General features: G+C 41.3%; 1 protein-coding gene across 1 annotated transcript in view; it reads left to right on the top strand.

Annotated features, from left to right (window-relative positions):
* Positions 1–24,625, top strand: part of tmtc1 (transmembrane O-mannosyltransferase targeting cadherins 1) — a 109,058-nt gene that overhangs the window by 2,243 nt on the left and 82,190 nt on the right. Inside the window, exons 2-4 of the mRNA XM_084573375.1 lie at positions 8,322–8,499; positions 21,835–21,908; positions 23,479–23,655. Coding sequence (XP_084429501.1) covers positions 8,322–8,499; positions 21,835–21,908; positions 23,479–23,655 — 429 coding nt within the window. The remainder of the gene's footprint in view (positions 1–8,321; positions 8,500–21,834; positions 21,909–23,478; positions 23,656–24,625) is intronic.

Below are 24,625 nucleotides of genomic sequence, written 5' to 3'. Positions count from 1 at the left end.
AGGCAAAAATGCACACAATTTGAATCTGTTCTTTTTGAACAGCAGTGTAACAGGCTCTTGACAGATTAAAAAAAAAAATACAATTTAATTTCAGGAGCTGTATAGATGGATAGGTGGTTGCAAGCTTATAATGTTTATTGTGACACATTTTCTATATTGTCTTGCTTAGGTCAGACTTCTTTCTCCCGTGCAGTTTTATCGGCATCATAATCTGCTCCTGCAACATTCCACCTTCATTATGTATGACTTGAACACTTCTACTGTAATAGAGACTTATTATAGCTTTTAATGAGCCATCAAATAAAAGGTCAGCTAGTTACTGTTGGGCTGAGCCTTTGTCGTGCCAGAGGCTGCAGTGCAGATTATGACTCTGTGATGCTCAAGGGCACTTCAGCAGCAGCAGGGCCAATACTTGCAAGGATCTTCGAAAGGGAGTCTTTGCAACCCTGCCACCTATACTCAACCGGGAAGACAGATGAATGGGAACTTCTGATGAGGCAAAAACTGCAGTGGACTCTGTTGAGCATGAGAAATGCTTCATGGTTCTAATGTGTTCGGCGACAGATCAAAGCACAAAGCAGGCAGTGAATGCAACTGCCAAAGCAGAAAAGGTTTGGAAAAGAGATCAAACGATTGCTGACACAGGGCATAACTTTGGTGTATGGGTGGTACACATAAAAACATATCGGCACATGGACGTACACAGTCAGGCTAGATAGGGAATTTCAAGGCGAATTCTATTACAGGAGGGAGACTCTGTGGTAGAGAAACACTGAAATGTCAACCCTGTCTACCAGAAATGAGTTTTTCCAGTTTTGTTTTTGTAGCATAATTGCTTGTCGGATTACCAGGACAAAGCGCATTGTCACTTTGTTTGTGTTCGGACTGTAGTCTAGCATCTAGGGATGCTTCCTCATTATGATTTAGGCAGTATTTGTCAAACAGCACAATTGTTTAGAATGTCTCCTCTTCAGTGTCACCTCTGACTGGTGGTGTCCCCAAAGGCTCCATCCTTGGCCCCTTGTTGTTCTCTGTTTACATGCTTATTATCTGCAACCAGATTAGTATTAACATTGTTGTGTAGATGACAGCTGTGCCCAGATCTATGCTCCATAAAAGGAGGATTTCGCTGTTTCATATTCTAGCTCATATTCTATATAACTCATATTCTAAATACATCGGAGAGCTGTTTTTAGGATAGAAAAATGCAAAAACCTTTGCCACACTGAACACCCACCATCAAATTGCAGACAAAGTTGGTGGTTGGTTGGTGCAGCTAGAAAGTACACTCAAGTAGACAGAATTTGTCAGGTAATCAGAAACACAACACCAAATTAATTCAAATGAAAAGCTGTCATAAAAAAATGCAGTTAATGACTTCGAATAATTGAATGGAACAGAATGAAGTGATTTCAATCAGCAGAGTGATTCTTTAATAACATCAAAACATCCGTGCAGTGTGCATTTAAGATAACAATACAGAGAGTCCTCGAGTGTGAGCCTTGTTGTGTCTCTGTGTGGTTGGATAGAAGAACGATTTCATTGTTTGATGGCACTCAGTCTAATTACCCAGTAGCGTTACAACCTCTCAAGCAGCTGCTCGCTAGTCCTCCCTTTGGTAAAACAGTTGTTGAATAAGATATTGGCAGCTTAATGTTTCTCTTGAGAGTGGACAGCGTGGCTTACGGCTTTCCAAGAGCATCTGCTCTCAGATACACACAAACACCACTAAATGGAGATGGAGACGGTGGAGCTACAGTAATGGTCAGACTTAGTGAAGGGGAAGGTGATCTCTCAGGTGTGACAGATGTTGCCTTATTGCTCACATGGGGAGGATGTTCACCGTTTCAGGTTGTAACCTCCAGGGTTGTTTGGCCATCAGATTTCTACAACTCCTTCATTAGCTTGTCACATGAAGGATGCTAGTGCAGGCCCTTCAGACACTCCTGGATAGAGACTGAATGTGTGGATGGACTCTTTCCCTCCATTGGGATCGTCTGGTGAGAAAGCATTTTGCCTCACTCCTTCCCTCCCTCAGTTGCTGCACTTGTGAGGAAGGTGTTGCTGACAAAATGCATGCCAGTTTTCCCTAGAGGAATAACAAATGTGGATGATTGAGAGCTGTGGTTCAGTACCTAGAACAGGTTGTCCACCAACCAGAGGGTTAGTGGTTTGATCCCCGGTACGCCGACCACATACCCACGTGTCTTTAAGCAAGACACTGATGAGCAACCCTGATTGAAACGTGTCAGTGTGTGTGCGTTTGTGAATGAATGGGTGGATGTGTCATCATAACTGTAAAGTGCTTTGAGTACCAATATGTAGAAAGGCGCTATGTAAATATAAGACCATTACAACATAGCATTTCACATGTACTGATTTTTGAGGCCCATAGTATTTTCTCCTGTTCAGAAACCCATAAAATAAATAGACACGTGTTTTATTATTGATTCATAAATATGTCAGTATTTTCATTGGGACTAATGAGTTTGGGTAACGGAGCATTAGAGGTCCTATTGCCACATCGTTTTCCAATGAGGTTTGACCGGTGCTCTCTTAATAACGCTACCTCACTGTGTCACCTTATTTTGCAACATTTTACAGGCGGTGTTGGTGCATAGCATTGAGATAAATCATTGCTTAAATGTAGTTATTGCATTATCAGATAGAAATTTACTGTAATTAATGCTTTCCACGAATGTAATGTATATAGCCCGTTATTGTAATAGAAAAAAATGGCCAAAAAAATGATTCACAGGCAGATGTTGGTACCTGCACGGCATTTCTGCTTGATGCACCTCCGCCGGTGCCTAAGTACCAGCTGCAGGGTCTTCAGCTGGGAGCCATCCCTCACTGATGCCATTCAATCATCATCATTAGGTATCAGTATCATTAGGTAAAAACTCTTTAGTTTGAAGTGGTTTGTTATTCATTCACGTGTTGTAACACTTTATTATGAGAAAATGTTTCAATAAAAAGTTGAAAGATTAATGGTAGAGGAATTTAGTGGTAAATTAAGCAAAGGATTAATTAAATAATCATACATTGATTAATCGATTGTGTAATCGATTAAAAAACGAATATTTTGTCACAGGCTTTATATTGTGTGTTCCATTCATCGAAAAAATGTAGACTGATTTGCCGGTCCCATCCCATCACGTCCAATTCTGATCAGAATGCAAGTGGACCGCTTCAAACACCGGTGCTCAGACCAGGCATTTAGATAGATAGATAGATAGATAGATAGATAGATATATTTCTACATGGGTCCCCAGCCAGCAATTGAGATCCATCTCTCTATACAAATAAACACTGACATCATTTGGTGCTGTAGAGTATCTAGTGGATCGCTGCCTACCACTTTCTCAGAACCACGTACAGCTGCTTGTTGTGGGGACATGACACACATTTTGGAACTGTGAAGTCTGTCTCACTCACTGAAACCACATGTGTTAAGTTATTGTTAATTAATCTCCACCCTGACGGTAGGTATTTCATGCGAAGCTCAGATTGTAACACTCAGTAGTTTTACCGCTGTGCTGTTTGAAGCAGTGATAGACAAATCTCCTGTAATAAAGCTAAATAAAGACAGTGATTGAGGAAATATGTGACTTAAGTCCATGTGGCTCCTTATATATCAACATGATCACATCAATAATTAACCACATCACTTAGGGTGCTGTTTCCTTTTCAGGTGATCATTTATGAAAGCGGCTGTGCGTGTTTTTTCTGAATGAATGAGTCCGCTTATGTAAGGGCACCCCTGGGTGTGTTCACACCTGTAATCTGATTGCCCAGGGTGGATATTAGTGCAATGCTTTGCCACTCTGGAGAGCTCCAGCTGACTTTTAGTCTTCTTGAAACCAGCCACGAGCTCTTACAGAGGAACAGATGGGAACACTCCTTCGCCAACACCTGCATCCTGGAGGTCCTTTTTATGCATATATCCCCTTTACACTTGGTTAGGATCATATCGTCACAATGCAAGCACACATACACGCTACCCTGTGATGAACCTTAGGGGATTGTTCAGTCAGGCCTTTCTACACCGGTGAACACTGGAGGGCTTTTGGGATGAAATCAAGGTGAAGGACACACACAGAAAGAGTAAACACACACACACACGACGTAGCTTCAAGGCTATTTTTATAGCTGCGGCCCGAAGAGCACCACGAGCTGAGTAGTGGGTAGTTGAGAAAGAAAAAAAAAATGCACAGAGAGCAATATCAAGAGGCCATGTGATTAAAATAGAAACACAAGAACAAGATGACACAAGACAGTGACGGAAGAAGTGATGACGGATGGTCTTTTGGTCTGTCAGAGGAATAGAAGGAGAATGAGATGGACATAGCAGATAACGAAAAGGGACGCGAGCAGCAGAGGAAGAGTGAGAAACAAGAAATGACAAAGTAGAAGGGTACGACAAAGATGAATGATTCGGATATAGTGGGTGTGTGCACGGGTGAGGCAGGAAGTGCTTGTGGATGCAGAACCTATATATGGGCTCGGAGAAGGTGGGTGGGGTGTAATTTATGTTACTGTTTCTGTCTTTTGTGTCTTCTAAGGAAGCATTCTGATTCTGATGCTCCAAAATGTTGAAAAAGGAAGTTCAAGAATCCAGTCAGGAATGTGCTGTCAGTTTTCCAGTCAGGAAATTCAATTATCTTCTGTCCTTTGTTTGAGAGATGTTTATCTTTATCTTTATATTCGCAGCTTATCGAAAGCATTTTCACCCTTTTCTTTTTTGCTCTGTATCCTTCTTGTCCGCAGGGTTTTATTCAGCCTATTTTACATTGCAGGAGATTTGGTATGGCAAATTACCATAGCTGTTAACTGCTGATGCAATGTTCTTTAGAATAATTAACATCCTATTTTTAGTAGTCTTCCAGCCTTCCTTTGGGTCGTGGCCCAGTCTCTCCATCACAGGAGACTATATCACAGTTAAAGGACTTTACCTATGTGACATAAGTCTGTCTCGCTGGATGTGATCACACCGGGTTGGAAATGGCTGAATTCGGTCCGTGGATATTGGATCTTTCAAATGAAGATCAGTTTCAGTCGGAAAATTGGACTCAAGTATGAATTATTTAGTTCAAATGTCAAGGCACTTTTCCTCCACAAATAGAAATAATTTTTTGTCCACGGTTCAACAATTCAAATGCTTATTACGTCAACATTTTACAAAAAAGAAATGTCTAACAGGATAAAATGAGGAGGTAGTGACATTTTACATGCAAAATGTCAAAGGTCATCTTCTGACATCCTAATGTCGCGTGAAACACTTTCTCCACTCTGCTGAGTAATCTATGTCATGAACAAAGATATAGGTGTAAACTGGAATAGGTCAGATTGGCACAGGCCTTCGAGATAGTAATAAGTAATAAGTAAATAATAAAGTAGCCTCCACAAGCCATTTTCACTCTAGATATTGGTTTTGTGGAGAGAGTACCAGTGCAAGACGGTTCTCTACAAGCCTTGTGTTGTTTGAGGAGCCATAAGCTCATATCTAGATATGTGATAAAAAGATAACATAACAAGATTGGTGTCATAGATTTCCTAGCCCTGTTATTAATCAAAGACTTGTACACTCTGCCTTTGCTTTATGTATGTATGGCTCCAAAACGTCTGCTTTTACGCACAGGATCTATTCTGACAATGGGACCTACTGTATATCTGGCTAAGTAATGCAAACACTTGTCTCTTAACCCAATGAAAGTTACAGCTTCTTCCTAATATTGTGTTGGTCTCCCTCTGTAACAGTTGTGACTCATCAGAGAATGGACATGGGCCTTCTGAGGGTGTCCTGTGGTGTCTGGAAACAGAATGTTGTTAGTGGGGGCCTTTGAGTCCTATGGGCTTCATGTTTTTTTCAGTTGTTCCTAAACTGTTTTTGTGTGTGTGCCTGTGTCAGGCTGCATCCTGCTGGGGATGGCTGCTGCCATCAATGAGTGTCATTGCTATGGGGTGGGGGTGACTGGTCTGGTCTAGGTGGGTGCTACATGTCTAAGTAACATCCACATGAATGCCAGGTCCAAAAGTTTCCCAGCAGAACATTGAATTGTCACAAGATGGTCAATGTTATTCACCTGTCAGTGGTCATAATGTTGTGCTCGATCGATGTATTTTTGTATCAACTAACTAGATGACCACATCTACCTGGTTGTGTGAACATTCTCAATCTTGCAATTAGAGAAAATGTATAATTTTGCCTTTAGAAATATTTTAAAAATATTTCTTGAGACATTAAGAATAATACTGTACTGTAATAATGTACTTCATATTAATCTCCATCATTTAGGCTTGGGCTTGTTGTAATTTATGTTTGAGAATAATTGGTAGGCATGCGTGTTGAGCGTGTCTAGGTCATAGTTGAGATTCCTCCAGTATCCTGTATGTGTGTCCATCAGCCGCATGTCCTCCTGTCCTCCATCGGGGACCTGAACACTGACCTGCTCTGTCATTTGATGTCTCTGTGGTTATGCACAGCAGCTACCTGCATCAAATGAGAAATTTACATTCCTCCAAAGCCTTTGCCTCGCAGATGGGTCTGGACCCCAACTGGGCCCTCTTGGAAATTCATCTCACGGAACTTCACTTGTTCCACACTCATCTCAGCATCGGCTTTGGGGGCAGATCAGCATCATTTGAGGTCAGGCTGAGATAATGGCGAGGGTTAATGCTCTCTCTGCATGCTCAAGCAGGTTTTATCAGTCACCCTTATTGAATTATGAATAGAAGAAGGATAGCAGAGACCAAAGTCTCCTTCATCAAATAATGGACTGGATGAGAGCTCACACTGAACCCCATTATAACTAATTTTCATTAAAGATAAGGAGTTCACATATGAGGCCATCTTTTGTTAAGCTCATGTTTGATTTTATTCAGCTACACAAAATCTTTCTTTAGACATGGACCTCACATGTTATGTATATTTGATGTCATGTGTATACAGTACTTTTCTATATATTTCCCCAAATTTCAGCCCACATGTCGTGGTAAGTAGTGGCTTAATGGTCAGTGGGCTTAAGAGCATAAACTTGTCAAGTTCTGCAAACACTGGAAGCTGTTCTGGTTAGACTGCTAAGTCAGAACATCTTCGAAATGCTTCCACTCACTAGTGATGATTACCTACAGTGGTTGGCAAGTAAGTCGGTATGGACAACGACCAAAACCAGCAATGTGGTGTTGGTGATCTGCTAGAACAAGTTGGCTCCAACTTGCAGGACGTTCAGGACCTAATATCCTAATATACCATGACCTGGATGACTGAGAACCTTCACAGACATATTCAGGACCTAATGATCTGTTGATAATCTTCTGGTACCGAATACCACACCAAACCTTCCAAGGTCCACCAGATTTGGTGGCACACAATAGAACAAGAGGTTACACAGTAGGCAAGGATGGTCATTATGTTAGCACTTTGGTCCGAACTGAAATATATCAGCAACTATTGAATGAATTACATTGGATATGTGTGCTTTCCAGAAGAGGTTGGGGAGTGTGATTGAAATGTCACATCAAGTCAACGTGATCCCTTGTCTTTTACACTGGTTAATGACAGATTCCTGCTGAACTCACGACTTTCCTGTTGCATCACTTGGAGTACCTCAACAGCAACAGCAGTATGCTCTGATTCTGTTCGTGGACAAATTAATATGTATCAATCACAGCTACTCCTCTCTATTTGAAAAATCTATGATTCTATACATGCATGTACTAGTATTTTATGTATGAAAAGATGGGCACAAGATGTTTTCTACTTCACTGAAATGTCAGTTCTCAGTGGACTCACAAAATAAAAAGTCTTCTATTGTGAAGTGCTTGCTGGGACATGAACCATTGTAATGCTTCCTGTGTTTGTTGCTATTAGGCTGTTGATATTCACTTAGGTGGAGAGGGGATGATTACAGTGTACCACCATTAATGATAAACAAGGTGAAAACATGCGTGTCTAACTGTTATTCCTCACAGAGGGATTAGCAACTTGAAAATGATAGGCAGGATATGATGTGTTCGGGAGTCTGACATATTCTCTCCAAGCAATCATTCTCTATTCATTTGAAATTCATGGCAGCGCGGAAAATGGTTTGGGATAGTGCTTAGGATTATACAACAATGACTACATCCGGGAAATGTATTTTACTTCAGGGATTGTTGTAGATAAGATTTTTGTCTCCATATGATTATGGATTTATGAGAAAATGAATGACATTGACTGCACTTATCAATTTATTAGCCTGTTTTACATTTCACACTTTCACACATTCAGACATTGCTCTTATCCCGTAGAGCTGAATTTCTCTCTCTCTGTCTGCCAGGTTGAACATCCTGCTGGGCGGTATGACACCTCTGTACTTCCACATTGTCAACGTGTGCTTGCACTGTGCCGCGACCTGCCTGCTCATGCACACGTGCGAACGCTGCGTGTTTGAAAAGCCCCGCCTGGCCTTCGTCACAGCGCTCCTCTTCGCCGTGCACCCTGTCCACACTGAGGCCGTGAGTACATGCCACACAGATTGTCACAGCGGGGCTCAGAGAAGTTAACGATTAGAATGTAGCTTACGTATGCAAGAATGAGACTTGGTTTAAATTTTAACACTTTTAACTTGAAACATGAAATTAGACGTTGTAGAGAAAGCTCCGTTGTGGTGAAACAGCTATTGTGGGAGCAACGACCTTTACCTCCAAATCAGTTTTCATCATCATCTCTGGCCCTTTATCAAGCAACCTCGACTTCTGGAAAGCTCTTTAAAAGTACTTTTCTGTATTTTGGAAAAAAATATTTCTATGTTCTTTGGTGAGGAGTTAAGCCCAAAAGACCCAAAATGGCTAATAAAAGGAAACTACTGACAGCAGCTAGTTAGCTTAGCACAATGGTGCTTTTTTTATTCATTCACTTAAAAGGGACAGTGTGGCGCTTAAACACCAAGACCATATTTACATGTGTAAAAGCAACCTCAACCACTGATGTGTGTTTTATTTGCAAATGATGAACATATTGTGATGATAAACTAGACATTTAAACTTAAAAATGGCTTCACGCACAGATTCATCCAGATTTCTTTGTACATTTCCTGGGATGCCAGCCTTATAATGGTCGGCATTGTTCCATATATACCATATATTACATTCTATAATGAGAATGCATAACGTTGGCATGGATTCACTGAGTTATGCTGATGTCTAAAATTGAACTTGAAAAACACAAGGGTTTTCTGGCTAGTTTTAGAGCTATAAGTGGCATCTTATGTTCTGTTCAACTCTTATTCTGTAGCTGCTGCTCATGTTCTTACACAAGACAAACCAAACATTTTTCGAGATAACATCTTACTGGCGTATCTAGTTACTAATCCTCAAGCAGCCAATGATTCTCTTGAGTTTGAGCCATAGAACCAGTAGAATAACGCAGGTTTGCACACTTAGTTACCTGCCATCTTTCACATCACCTTTACATGTATTAAACCTTCTGTTTTACTGAAAACCTTCGCGCTTGTCTGGTTTGTCTTGTTTTACATGTTTCTATGTTACTGCTTTCCTCTCAGAATGTTAAACCCGGGAAGTGTGGTGAAGTGGAACACTTGCTGAGGTCTCATCAGTTCAGTTCAGCTATAATCAGAGTAAACTTTCACCTCAGCATAATTACATTCATTATTTATCCTGTAGCCTACACGGTTGGCTGATTGGTTTAAAGCATTGTGGAGTTATGATGGAGTTAATTGATTGCCTGTGGATAGTCCCTTGCTATTTTCTTTCCTGAATTAAATTGCCTTTACTATTGTTATTTTTTATTTTTTTTTGTCCTATTTGAAATGCAGCATAGTGCAAAATGGCCAAATGGGAGAAGCAGAGTCAGGGGCACAATTTATGCTAGAGTTGATTCAGAATTTATTCAGAGCCTAAACCCAGGTGACATTCCCCTGGGGCTTTGCTGGTTTTGTCTCAGCTGAGTATCTTTTGCTGCTGCCTCCTAACAGGAACGCCACCTCACACCTATTCAGTAGTTCTTTTTCTGTGACTGTGAGGAGGTCTATTCAAATCTAAAGTACAGGAAGATATACCTATGTACTTGTGTCTTTAAAAGCTTCAGATTAAATCTGTTGAAGATGATTCATGCCATATTGGATTGGCTTGGCATCAAACATAATGATGATGGTAAATCATTTATACTGTATTAATCACACTTGGGGAAATTCTTTTGCGGCATTTGACCAGTGGACTTCCACTTGTGTAGTGCCCGGGCAGCAGTTTGCGGGTTTGGTACTTGCTCAAGGCACCTCAGCCACGGAGGCGGACGCGGGTGGGATGCTAACCCGAGACCTTTTGGTCCCAATGCTGCTTCTCTAACCACTGCTCCACAGCTCCCCCTGAAAGATCGACTGTGGTGGGACTCGAATTCACAACCTTTGAATGACATCTTAAGTCCATTGCACCACAGAGCTAGTGTAAACATGTTCTTAACACTTGTGCTTTTTGCTATGTGTATTTTCTAACAAATTTTGACACAATCTCACATACAAATCCCATAATACTAAATATAATAATATTTTTACACAGTGTTAAATTGTTAAGTCATTACCATTAAGGGACAAATGTGTCCTTCATAAAAATATTATATGTTAATATTTATTTCTACTTTCTTTTACATAAATCTTTAACCAACTTCATTCCTAATCACAAATAACAAATATTTAATTAATTTCTAAATTCTAACACTTTACATGCCAGTGTTTGTGATGCCATCATATCTTTTTCCTTGAAAAACACACAATAATCCTGGAGAAATGCATGTGAGTAGTAGATCCGGTCTCTGGGATCAGCTCAGTACCACATTCTTATTTAATTCACTCCTGCCTTCACGTCTCTGAGTCTTTTGTCTCTCTGGATGTTAGCCAAATTCAACTCTCACGTGCCTCTTTGCCATTCAGAACCTCTGCTCTACTTTCCATGTGCTTCCCAAACGGCAATGTCTCCCCTTGCCTGACTCCGAAAAGTGGTGAGTCAAGTTGTGCAAAGGGAGCAGAGAAGACTATTATTTGTTTCCCAAGCTCCAACAGGTGAAATGACAGTAAAGGTCTCAGATGTTCAGTACATGAGCGCTAAAGAGAAATTAGAGTGTGGATGAGCAAAAGCAGATAAATGAAGCAGAGGAGCATGTGCAGAATGAAAAACAGGACTTGAGTGGAGCAAGAAAAATGCATGAGATTTAGCGGAGGGGGTAATGAAACGAGAGGAGGAAACGAGAGTCAGGCGGAGAGCGAGCAAACGAGGAGAGAGATGAATAGAGATAAATAGAGAGCAGCAGGGGTTGCAGGAGGACATGCCTCCTGCCAGGACGCTCCCCTGACTCCCTGTACAGGGAGACATAAAAAGAGAGGGGAGCGGAGAGAAGGTTCAGAGGAGAGAGATGGAAAGTGAGCTGGGAGCGAGGGAAGCTAGACGACACATCTGAAAAGAAAGTCGGAGCAGGAAGCGTGAAGGAGTCAGAAATAAGGTCTCAAAGTCTCCAGGCTGGTGTAGGAGAGAGTTTGATTTCCCTGCTCATCTCCCAGCATGCCAGTCAAAGTGCCAGAACAGGCACAAACACTTAAACTAGATGTGATGGTGAGAGTGGAGTGAGAGCTAGCTACTGACTGATAATGAAGCAGCCGACTCTTGCTGGAGTTTTGGTTCAGGAGCATTTTATGCATTTCAATTAAGTTTTACATTTACTTGTAAATTCAGACCGTTAAAAACCCTCAGCAATCCATTTCCTCATCTGACTTGTGTTTTAGACCGATGCAAATGGTCAGACCATGGTACATGTTAGGCGTTGTCTGTGTAAATCCTTGATTCTGTCTTTATGTCTCTGTGTCTGTTATCATATGACTCTTGTTACTCTGTGAGTCTGAGCTCAGTTGAATTTCTCTAACCGGAAATTTTCACAGTCACGACATGAGGTTATTTAGATTATCGTGGCAGATCAGGGAGCTTTGAATGCACCACCCCATGCGACCTCATAGGGAAATGGAAATAGAGACTCCAGTGGCACAACATACTGCTAGTCTACTGATCCACACTCATATCTGTCAACAGCAGCATGCTATAGGCTGTGATCACTGTAGAAACTCATTTCTCTTATTAGTTATTGTGAAAGCACTAGTAGTGAATTATTACTAAATATTACTAAATATCAATGTCATAATATCAGTTGGTGGTACGCTTGATGAGATTGGGGCGTTTAAGTGCGGATCCTTAAACCCTCACATTACCTGAAGCTAGGCTGAACTTAGCGAGGTCTGGCCCAGATTTCTCTGGGGATCAAAGGGGGGTGATTTCTGTAATCTGTCCCCAGCAATACTCTCTTGGTCCATGACTCAGACTTTTTGACTCCACTACCATGCTGCTTTGTACACTTGTGAAAGTGAAAAAATAATAGCTCCGCTGTGTTTTCCTTTCAGGTGCTAAATCATGGTACAAGTCAACTTGTTGTTTTGTTAGTTTAAAGTACTCCCATCTCTACATGTCCTCTGAGCGATTGGATGGTCATTGCGTGCTCAGTGCATCTTCGGTGCGTTGGCTTCTGTACTGTACCGGCCGAGCGGTAATTAGAGTTTTGTTTTGGCAAGTGGGCATGTTACTTATGAAATAACATTAACCATAGCTGAACATGTTCTTCATCCTAATTGGCAAAAGCAACTCTCTTCTCGTATAAAGTGAGGTGAGGAGATATGTTAGCCCTCCGAGCATAGACAGTATTTGGATATTCTGCTAACAGGAATGGGATTCAGAACGAAGAACAGTGATACAACTGGAAAATGTACAGTTTCTGTCATTTTTTTATCAAGCCTGCTAAGTGGTTCATTACGCTGCCTACATGCACACTTGTGCACGCAACTTGATAACTCCGAGACTGTAGTTCAATATATGCCGGCTGCATCATTAGGACCAGACGGAGCTCATTTCTCTTATCATGATTAAGAGGGAGATTGGCAGAGAGACGCACACACACAGAAACACACTTCTTACTTACCCACTAACTCAGCATCTCCCCTTCCGTGGGTTCTTTCCTTGCTCAGACTTAGACTTGGAAACCTTTCCAGCAGAAACAGGTGGACTTGTTGCATCTGAGAATTTCTAAATAGAAGCAGCTTCCAGTCTCTGTGTATCTAAAGGGAGATTTTTCCTGCTCAGTGTTCCAGGTCACTATCTAAATTGAAACACTTAGTGGCCATTCACACATAAACTTGTTTCCGATGAGGTTTAGGGCGTTTTTCTGCACTGCTAACAAACACTCATCACACCTCACTGCTCTTTATCTGCAGCTGTTCCCTTCTGACCAGTCAGATGGAAACGATGACAAAAATGAATACTAGCTTGTTTGTTGCTGCCCAGATTGTGTTAGAGAACATTAGGGCTGTAAATAGTATCAGACGCCCTCTGTTCTGACTGAAATTGATGGTAGTTGTGTTTTCTCTTTAGTTTTCTCTTTGGGTAACAGGATTGGCCAGGAAACAGCATCAAAATGATTCTGCCAGCATGTTTGACTGTAAACTGTGATCTTCTGTCCGTCAATGTGAATAGATGGCAACAGTATTCCCAAATGGGCCTCTATTTTCATTTTCAGTTGAGAGTAAGTTAATCTCATAATCTTCTCAATGCCACGGATTTTAATAAACAGGCGAATAGTTTTACACTAAAAACTGAATCACCTCTCGTTCCCACTAGTTTCTCAGGCTGTGTATTGAGTTGTAGAAACCTTGATCAAAGCCTTGGCGATCACTTTGACATGTAGAGCTTCTGACTTGGTAGCAGGCCTAAGTCATTTTAATGAGTCCTGTGTTGTCCTAACCAACTTCTTGGGTTATGGAATCTGCAAGACCTATGGAGGTTCTTTGTGGTGGAGATGGAACTACCACGGATCAGAATTGTTCCTACACCTTCCCCAACACCCTATAGCCGGTTTATAGCTTGTCGATCCTTGAACCATCGTCAATTACCGCTGACAGGCAGCACCCGAGAGGTGTTGCTGTTTCAGAGACGCTCCGACACATTCATCAATTCATCCCGCTGTGTGTTTCTGACGCGTGGAGGTGCATGTTACTCATCTGTGGCCCTGGCCTCATCAACATGCCCAGTGTTCCTGGCTTATAGATGCTATGCTTTAATCAGATGCAGGTTCATTATTTCATTCCTCCTGCTGCTCTCTCCTCCTCCTCCTCCTCCTCCTCCTCTATCTCTCTTTTCCTGTCTCTACCCAGCCGGCCTTAATCTGTGACTGGTCCTAATGTTTCAGACCATCTGTGTGTTTTTCAATGCCAAACAGAAGGAATTTTGTACAACAGTAATTAACAATACTAACATCCTAAATGAAATGCCTGATGACATTAACCTAAGATTAACCACTCAGCTTCTGGCCCGAACGGTTCATTTCTCACTAACTGCAAGTTGCTGTTCAGTCGGAGTTAGCGTTTGCTTCTAGCTTCCATACTCTGGAATTTAATGTGTCATGTTAGACAGTTTGTTCCGGCAAAGATTTGTTAAAATTTTGTGGAATTTGTGCAAATTTCTACCTGAATTTTCTGAAGAAGCTTATTGTGGCAGCATTTGATCTATTTTCTTGGCTGATTTATTTGCATATTCTTACTAATTATTCATGGATCTTTCTGTTTTGGTGCCAATATTCCATTCTCATGTTATGCAATACCCCAGTCTGTAATCAGGCACCCCCCATCTCTGATTACAGACTGTGCTGTTTTAATTTTTTCTGAAGGGTATAAACGTCTAATAAGACCCTTGGGGATCTTCGTATCAAATGTTTTAAGTCTTATTCTCCTGCAGTTGTTCATGATTTCGCTGGAAATAAATTGAAATTTTAATCGAACGCGAAGCAATAAGACACTCTGTACGGTTTTCTGTGTCGACTATGTCAGGTCTGGCAGTCAGTCAGTCGGTCCATAACCAGTGAATGGGGCTCTTGTTTCCGAGCTTAAAAGCCTCCATTCATCCATACCTCCTCTCCGCTTTCTGCTGATAGAACGCTTGCCATGTGTGGATCCTGTCAGCCATATGTGTACCGTGTAGCTGTGGGCCATCACACACACTAACAGGACAAAGCTGTCTCTGGGCTGTTGGTGAAGGCCAGAGCAGACAGAGCCAGGGGACAGGCGACTGGAGATGCATAACTCATTCCATAACATTCCCGGGTTAACAGATTCCCTGCAGAACGCTCAGCGTGTGTCTGTTTGGGTGTATTTAACCAAGCTGTACTTTTACACTTCCTCTCCCCCTGCTCTGGGGTTTGGATGTAGAGAGGCAGCTGCAACCAAGCTCAGATTCCTGCTGAATTATGTAATTGGTCTGAATTACAGTGAGAAAGTAGAGGAGTGGGAGAGCCAGACAAAGAAATGTGTTTCTTTCCTCATTCTCCTACTCTTTGTGACTCTGGCTGTATCCACATGGAGTTTCTTAGTCTGTTAATAATCATAGTTAGTTACTGCTTAATAACATAAAGGTGCACTCAAATAAGAATTTTATTGCATATAAAGTTGGGACCTTGCGGCAGATAACCTGACAAAGCCACTGAATCCCTCAGCTCCCAGTACCTTTAATTAGACCCTTGCCGCCTCACTGGTAAACATGCTGATCTTTCTCACTTATCTTTCATCAAGGTTATTCAGTTAAACCCCCTCAAATTCCACAGAATGTGTTGTGCTGTTTTCACAGGCTAAATCTGTGGAATTCTGTGGAGCTTTGAACAGCTCCTGGTTCAAAAGATAATGTCAACACCTGTATCAGCCATTTAACCTAAATAAGAGTCAAATATAAAAATAAAGGCAATCACTAACCTCTTTATATCACTCTGGGAACTACAGCTTTAAAGTAGTGTTTGTGTGTGTGTATATATATATATATATATATATGCTTTGTGTATAACTTATAACTTTGTATTTTCTATGTTCCTGAATTCAGTTTGTATTTAGTTTGTCTCCTCTATCTGATTTCTTACCCGTCAGGCTGTCTCAGTGGTGCTGTAGCAATTGGATATCCCCCACACTCAATCAATAAAGTCTTTATTTTTTTTTTGAGTTCCTTGAGTTGAGTTATGTTTCCTGGAGGTTTTTCAGACTTTTGCTGTCAGTGTCTCATTTCCTTTTAAGAGGTTCAACCAAATGGACTTAAACGCTGCAACAGCAATAGGTTGGGCTGCTGTTCTGCCCTAAATATGTACAGTACATAAATGCAATATACATACAGTAATTACAGAAGCAGTGTAGGTTGTGTCAAGCTGTAACGAATGTTAAAGGCAGTCCAATTGTGCTTCAACCAATAATCTCTCTCTATGTAGTTTTACCTTATTTAATTACATTCAACAACAAACCAATATCAACGAGTGAAAAATCAATAAAAATAAAAAGCTTTAGATTTGGGAAATTGCTAGTCTTGACCATAGACAGTATAAAGATGGATGCCATTACAGCTCCTCAAATGTGAAGCCAAAGCAAGTAGAGCTCCCCATGGTGACCTCCTCCATGTTGGTCGATGGGACTTGGGCTGAACTACAAGACGAAAATACACGTTAAATAATTGGTTTCTCTCATTTTAGTTAATTAATATAACGTTGATGCATGTTCAAGTGTCAGTTCTTTGGATAAGTTTCCTTTTAGTTCGTTATTTGACGCTATAGAAACAGGACGTGACATAATGGCGACTGCTAGTTGCCATGCCAGCCGTTCTCTGTAAAGTGACTGTGAGAGTTGTAAAAAAAAACAACAAAAAATTTAAAATAAGTACAGTGTATAATCCAACATTTTCTTGTAACTGGAGGTACAGCAGAGCGCAGTATTAATTATACGAAAACTCTTGGACCGTACTGCGCAGACCAATGCAAGGAAGTGGGGACACATTGTCCATATTTATACAGTGTGTGGTCTTGACCATCTTTGGAACCAGCATTCCCTTAATGTAGTGATTTCACTTTCACACTGGAAGGCTTTACATGATTGCATATAGAACTTTTTTTTTCTTCTAATTATTAAAGTACAGTAGCTGCTAGGGCTGTCAAAGTTAATGCGTATGATAAATGTGCACGTATTTGGCGGTTTGACCCCAAAAAGGAAATGATACAGAAGCAGCGTCATGCATTTCAAACAGGTTAATAAACGTCTCCGACATGAGTCGTCTGAATAGGAAGCTCAGCCCCAAAGCCCCACCTGATGGCTTACTCTCCACCCCAGCTGGGCCACCACCGCAGTCCCAAACACCACCTGCTAGCAAACGACAGATGCAGACCCCTCTTTCAGCTTGCCAAAGGCAGGCCATGCTAGACAGCCCGCAACGCAGACGCAGCATATCTTCTGAGCATTCAGTACCGTTGAGGCTTCTCTGGAGAACATAATTTACAGTATTTGTCATCGTGTTGGATTATCACAATAGTAACATATATTTACATAAATAAAACATAATTGGTCACTCCATTGTTGATAAGAGGGTTAAAAACGTGAAAAATGTCCCCTTCAAGGTACATTTACAACAGTCAATGTGCATCTTCTATATGAAAATTAATGCAATTAATGTGATTAACTGCATCTTCTATATGGAAATTAATGCAATTAATCGAAAGTAAATGTATTAATCAACTGACTTCCCTAGAAACTACCAATTATAGCAACAGGTATTGTAGCATTTGTTTGTGAACTGGGACTTCATGCTGCCTACCATGGTGTACTAACGCTTCTTCATCTGCATCTTCTATTTATTTTTTAAATTTTTCTTAAACATCTTGATGCTCTTGTTGATGGTGGTGTTAACACCTAAGGAGAATATTCTGGAGAACATGGGGGCACAGTGGGTAGAACAACTTTTTCACAAACCATAGGGTTAGTCGCTCCCAGTGTTTGGTACTGGTGTGTGAATAAGTGGGTAGATGTGTCACGTGACTGTAGAGTACCAATAGGTAGAAAAGTGCTATATAAATAAAGACAATTTAACAAGTGGTGGCCAACACTGGTCAGCCATGATTTTTTTCAAACACAGGATGAGTATTCAAATAATTTGGGACGTATTATCTCAGTTCTCTGGAAGGCAGTGAAGGATAGTGAGGGAAAATATGATGGAGTCGGGGGAGGAGGAGGTCAGAAGGTTGACAGTGGAGGACTGCAGTAAAGAAGAGACAGGGAAGGGACAGAAATAGCAGTTTGATAACTCCAGACTGCCGAATCATCTCGTCTGTCGTCAGAAGGAAGCCCGTCCTTTGACCGCGTGTGTGTGCATGTGTGTTTGTAGTACCTAAATGCACAAAGCAGCTACGACAGCAGCTCCTCTCCCTTAGCTCCAGGGAGGATAATCTGTTTACTGTGGCGTACATTCCAAACATAGTATTATTATTCATTATGTGTGTGTGTGTTTTTGGCTATCTGTGTATATTGAAGGAGAGAGCGTGCCTGCACAAACTCATATTTTATTCATGCAGAGAGACAAGTCTACCCTGTCCTCTCTCGCCAGCCCTACCCCCCATTTTGTCCTTTCATCTAGCACCTCTCTCCTTCGATCCTTCTTCGTCACTCACTTTGTCCTCTGTTCTCTTTCATCTCTGTCCATCCTGGCCCTTCGAAGTAGTTGTGGATGACTAAGCAATGTCTTTTTAGTAGACGCGCACAGCCCCCTCAACAGAGGTCAGAGACCGTCCACTTGAGGATGTAAATAATCTGCTTTCATCTCGCTGATTGCAAGAAGTTGAAACCATTTGTGTGTGTCTGTCTTAGAGACGCTTGATGGACAGTCCTGCAGATCTTGCAAAAATTCCACAAAGCGGCACGCGCATAAGAAAAAGCTCAAAATGTGTGTGCGTGTGTGAATTTGCGTGCGTGTGCGTAAGTGTGAAATCCAAATCTCCTGCTTTCCAGAAGGCTGCAGCTGCTTCCAACAGAAGTCTGAGGGAGACACACCCTTCCTCTGTAAATGCTAAAAGACATCTGGCTTTGATCGTACCTTTAAAGGAACAGTCTATTTGGTGTTTCTGTTTGGTGGTTACTTTTCCCTTTTTCCTGTGGATAACTTTCATGGTGCAATGGTGTGTATATTACCTCCGTGTGCTTTGTAATTTAAGGGACAATTCCGTTTCATTACAAGTAGAGAGTTATTTTCATCTCATTCATATTCTTATCACAAGAGTTCCACGGTGTCAACACCATATGCTTAGCTTGAGAATGTGTGAAATATAATTGAGAAGCGTTGCCTTCTTGAGTCTTGTTATCACTGACGGGTTGCCAGGCAACCAGCAAAAACTCTCTTGCATCTCCTAAGAAAAAACAGATGTTAAACTCTGCACGTGTTAATTATGGAGCTACAGATGTGTTCTAGGGTGTATCTATAACAGGGTTGCCATTTAACCCTGCGTCAAGGCCTAATGCTAAGATAAGCTAGCCACACTTTACTCCTGCAACAACAGACTGATGTTTATCTTCTCATCTAAGTTTTGCAAGAAAAAAAGAAACCTTTCTTTTATTCTCTAGTCTACGGCAAAAAAAATAATGTTAATATAAGTGCAATATAAGAGTTTAAAGTCAAACTTCATAAATCTTGACCCACCGAAGGTTTCTTCAGGAAACTCCTAAAAATTCCTGAAGAAAGTCATCAGTTCATGCAGTTTCACTCATGCATAATGCACATACACTGTAATACAGAATTATGGATGTTTTGAATGATTTTCATATAGGATATACATTTTCAGGGATTTTAAGGCTTAACCAAAAACAGTCTATTTCTCGTGGACTTGAAAGCGACAGGTGCAGTCTCTTTTTCCGTAGTTTTATTCTGGATAAAAACACAGCAATCTTTTTTTTCCCCTCAATAAATGCGTATCTCCCGTGGAGCCCAAAAACAACCTTGAATAAAAAACAAAAGCAGAGTTTGGCATTGAATAACTTGGCATTGAATGCATCTGAGCATTCCAGCCAAGCCCAATTTGTTCCTGTTGTAATTTAATACATATCTCCTGTTGTTTTATTTCCCACTCACTTCTTCCGTCCTTGCGCCAGGTTCTGAGTTATTGTATTTGTGTGTGGGAGCTGCTGAGCTCAGTTTCCTCTCTTTTTTTTTGTAAATGAGACATCACATGAAAGTTCATCCTCCTCCTCTTCCCTTTCCCCTCTGCCTGTTCTTCATCAGTTCCTCCTCCCTTCACTGCACCCAGTCTGCTGTTTATCAGTGTCTGCTGGTCATGTTTACTGCTGCCCTGCCAGGCTGTGGCTGACTCCCACTTCACCACGCAGCTGAAATTAGTGATAACTGCTTGCTCCCCCCATAAATGATGTCCTTATGTGCTACGAAGGAAAGAAATTAAAGTGATGCATACATGCTTACCCTTTGTTTCAGCATTTTTATGACTGAAAACTAACTCAACAAACTGTTCTGACTTAACTACAGTCACTAGCACGTTGCCAGGCAAACAGCTGCTATTCTCTGTGAGGAAGCACCAATTGTGCAGTTCAGGGTCGATGCTGCAACTGTTAATACAACCCTTTCCAGAATGTGTCATTGTGTTTTATACCCATATTTCTGTAAACACAATTCTGCAGCTTGAGACTGTACACTGATCGGGCATAACATTATGACCACCTTCCTAATATAGTGTAGGTCTTCCTTGTGCCTCCAAAACAGTTGTGACTCATCAGAGAATGGACGTGGACATTTGTGTATAGTTGTATTTCTTCAGATCTGTTGGAGGGATTGACATCAAATCTAGCACCAAAGTATTGGGTGTCTGGAGAATAAATCCCAAATTATTTGGTGAGGTTTCTAAATATTTAGTGAAGTGCTCTTTACGTTTGTAATGAATTTGCATCAAAATGTTTCATTCATGGTTTGTAGAGGATGAAACCTTCTACCTTTAGTGAGGCATTAACGTTTCCTCCACTGCCAATAAAACGTTTCCCTGACTTTTCTTTCAAACCTTCAACTTGCATCAACTTTGGTTAATGTCCACATATGTCAAAACTGAAACTATTCCTATTTCCTATTTTAGTCATATTAATTATTTTATTATTATTATTATTAAAATTATGTATATTTCACATTTAGTACTAATTAGCTTATCATAAACCAAGTTGGTGAACATGGTGAACATTACACCATCTAATGTCACCATGTTAACATTAGATGTGTTTCTATCTACCTCTTATAGTTGATGTTTATGTTTTTATTCGTTCTATGTGGAAAAATAGAATTTATACACCTTTTCAAAATCACGAAGGGCCCTCTGCTTTAAATAGATACACGGATGGTGGAGAATGTGCATATTATTTGCAGAATGTTGTAGCTCTGGCACACCCACCCCACTGAGAGAAAAACATTTCAGAAGCTGTTGCAGAATTTCAGACACTCATGGCGGAACACACTGTGTCAGTTAAGTCGAAGAACATTGCTTGTTAGTGTGCGGGATTTTTCCCAGCAGTCGTCTCGAACAGTTCCTAAAACGCATTTAGCAGATGCTTAAGTTAGACTAAAACTAGTTCTAATCTTACACATCTTTTATTGTCTTTCCTGCACATGTTCAATCACAAACTCTAACAACACGCATGCAGTTCCTGCCATTATAGAAAAACTTGGCTGTGATAATAGGGCCGAATAGATCCGAGCCGTAATCACAGGAAATATTTCTTTCGTGGGTCCGTATGAGCAAGCATTTCCCAGAGGCAGATTCCACAGAAACAGTGATGTGCATAAAGTGAGGATATGCATGCAACTGTAGCTTAGCAACGTAATGGTCTCCTCGTGGACACCCAGCAGTGTTTACTCATCGGAGCTGTCTGGCACATGAGTAATCTCTAAAACGTGTGTATGTGTATTTTTCAGGTGACCGGCATCGTTGGCAGGGCTGACGTCTTGGCCTGTCTGCTGTTCTTGCTCACATTCCTCTCCTATATTAGGTAAGACATCTGCACCACCCACACCTTCTGCACATTCACACACAGACATATACATCAACATGTGTAAAATACATTAGCCTGCCTGAGAGACTGATGAGGATGAGCTTGTTATGTAGACAAACATGATCCTCACGAGCAGGATTTTAACTGCAGCTAAAGATGGTTATATGGAAACACAGCTAATACACTGTGTACGTTGATCAGGCATAATATTAAGACCACTGACAGGTACGGACACGTACCACCCACCTAGACCAGACCCCTACCCCATAGCAATGACACTCCTTGATGACAGTAGCCATCCCCAGCAGGATGCAGCCTGACACAGGCACACACACAAAAACAGTTTAGGAACAACTAAAAACAACATGAAGAACAGCACAAGGTGTTGACCTGGCCTCCAAATTCACTAGATCTCAAACTGATCAAGTAGCTGTGGGATAATCCACAGAGGCCCCTCCCCTCAACCTTTATAACCCAAAGGCCCCCACTAACAACATTCTGTTGCCAGACACCACAGGACATCCTCAGAAGGCCCATGTCCATTCTCTGATGAGTCACAACTGTGTTGGAGGCACAAGGGAGACCTACACAACATTAGGAAGGTGGTCATAATGTTATGCCTGATCAAACATCCTTTAAACACTCCATGACAAGCACTGCTAATAATTTGATTGACATTAAATCTTATGTTAGTACCAATACGAGATTCACAAATGCAACAACAATCTGTGAATCTGGGTGGTCACAAATCATTTTTTTAATTCAAGCGCACATACTGAGCAATTTGAACATGTGCAAAATAACTTCACAGATGCTCATACACCAATCTGAATACATTTTCTTTTTTCATGCACCTTTTGCACGCTTTTTAATCGCAAATTCACAAATCTGATTGTTCAGCTTCACAAGTCTCGGTTTTGTTTTCAGAAGGCTTCCTTTGCTTTAGAGTGTGCACATGGATTGGCAGATACTCAGAGATCAGGCTGTGCGTGCGCACAGATTTTTGAGTCCGTTTATGCAGCTGAGGGCCACACAGATCCAGACAGTTGCACACAGATCCAAAAATTCATGGTGTGTTTATATTTTATGGGAAACTTGGGATCTGGGCTTTGGGCTGAGTGATAAATGTCATTCTTGTAGCCAAAATACATTTTTATAGACGAAATAATACGTCACTTCTCGTTAAGTACCGACACTGAACTCAACAGAAAGCTAAGTGAAACATGTGAACAGGTGAAATGAGCAGTTGTACAGACCAGACTGAATTAGACAAACACCAGGTCGCTGGGTCGGAGCATCTCTGAAATGTCAAGGCTTGTGAGGTACCTGCTAACGGAGGTCCAAGGAGGGACATGCGTTGGGTGATATGTTGGAACAGGTTGGACGTTTGGCAACTCGCTGGACTTCAAAGACCTACAGCTAATGTCTTTGTGTCAGTCTCAATTATCCTAAAGGAGCAAATTCATTTCATTTCATTTGTAACTGTTGCTCCAAGTGACTGTCATCCTAAATTAGTCTAATCTTTTCTTATAACACTTTGTTCTCTCTCCTTTCCTCTGTTTCTTAGGAGTGTGGGTGCGTGTCTCTCTGAGGACTCTTTGCCTTCCATGGTGTCGCCGTGGTCTCTGCTCGTCAGTTTGTTACTGGGCACCTGCGCGATGCTGGTCAAGGAGACTGGCATCACGGTGTTCGGAGTGTGCTTGCTGTACGATGCCCTGGTGCTCTGCCGCAAGCCCCTCATCTAGTAAGCATGCAGGCTGTTGCTTTGTTTACGTCGATTTATTTTCTTATCTTGATTTATGCAGACGCTGGGTCGCAGAGTGTTCAAACAGTTTTTCTGTTTACACAATTAAACTCATTTACAGCAGTAGCTGCCCCGCTGCAGCTGTAGACAATTTGTTTAGCACACACACAGTTGTTTTTCTTACACGGTGTGTGGATTTTATTTTATTTCATTTTTTATTTTAAACCACATTTACGGCTTTGAGATTAGAACCTCAGTTGAAAAAAGAACATATCTTTTATATAGCTGATGGTGTTATTCACTTCTTTTCAGTTCTTTGAATTTGAAATCTACTTAAAGGGAGACTACTTAAAGGCTTGAACAAGGTCTGTGCATTAAGAATTTGGGCTCAACTTTGTGAAAAGACATAAAAGCTTAATTTATAGTCGCCCATCCAGAACCTGTGCCGTAACCTGACATACACCTCCTCAGAAATGGAACTACACATCGCTGTGACGCAGACTGTGACGGCTGTGACTGGTCCGAGGTGCATTTCCATGTTCATGTGTCTAAGCAGCTGGAGAACACGGAACGTTCTCCTTTGTTCAGCCTCCTACACACCATCTACTCAGACGTCTTCTGTGTGTTCTGTGCTGCTGTGATTTCAGTGAAAATAACGTTTGATCTACATTTATTAACTTCAGCTCCAACATGAGCTGCTTAGTTCCACTCGACATTGTGTGAAATACAGAGTGAATATCTGACTAGTTGCTGCCCAGTTTTTTAGTGGCGTAATTACAGAACAATCCTGACATCAGCGCACAGGTAGAAATGGTTTCATTGGCATAGCCCCCTTCACCTTATGCTAAAATTGGTCACTCAGACTCAGACGAGTCTACCCTACTTGCTTGGCCTAGTTCCCCAGCTTCCATCATAATGCAGCACTGCACAAAACACAGTTTGACAGAAGTTCTCACACCTTCCTTCACTT

This window comes from Chelon labrosus (genome assembly GCF_963514085.1).
Source record: "Chelon labrosus genome assembly, chromosome: 23".
NCBI classification, from domain to species: Eukaryota; Metazoa; Chordata; class Actinopteri; order Mugiliformes; family Mugilidae; genus Chelon; species Chelon labrosus.
Note: the sequence above shows the minus strand (reverse complement) of the source record. Positions and strands in the feature narration are given on the sequence as shown.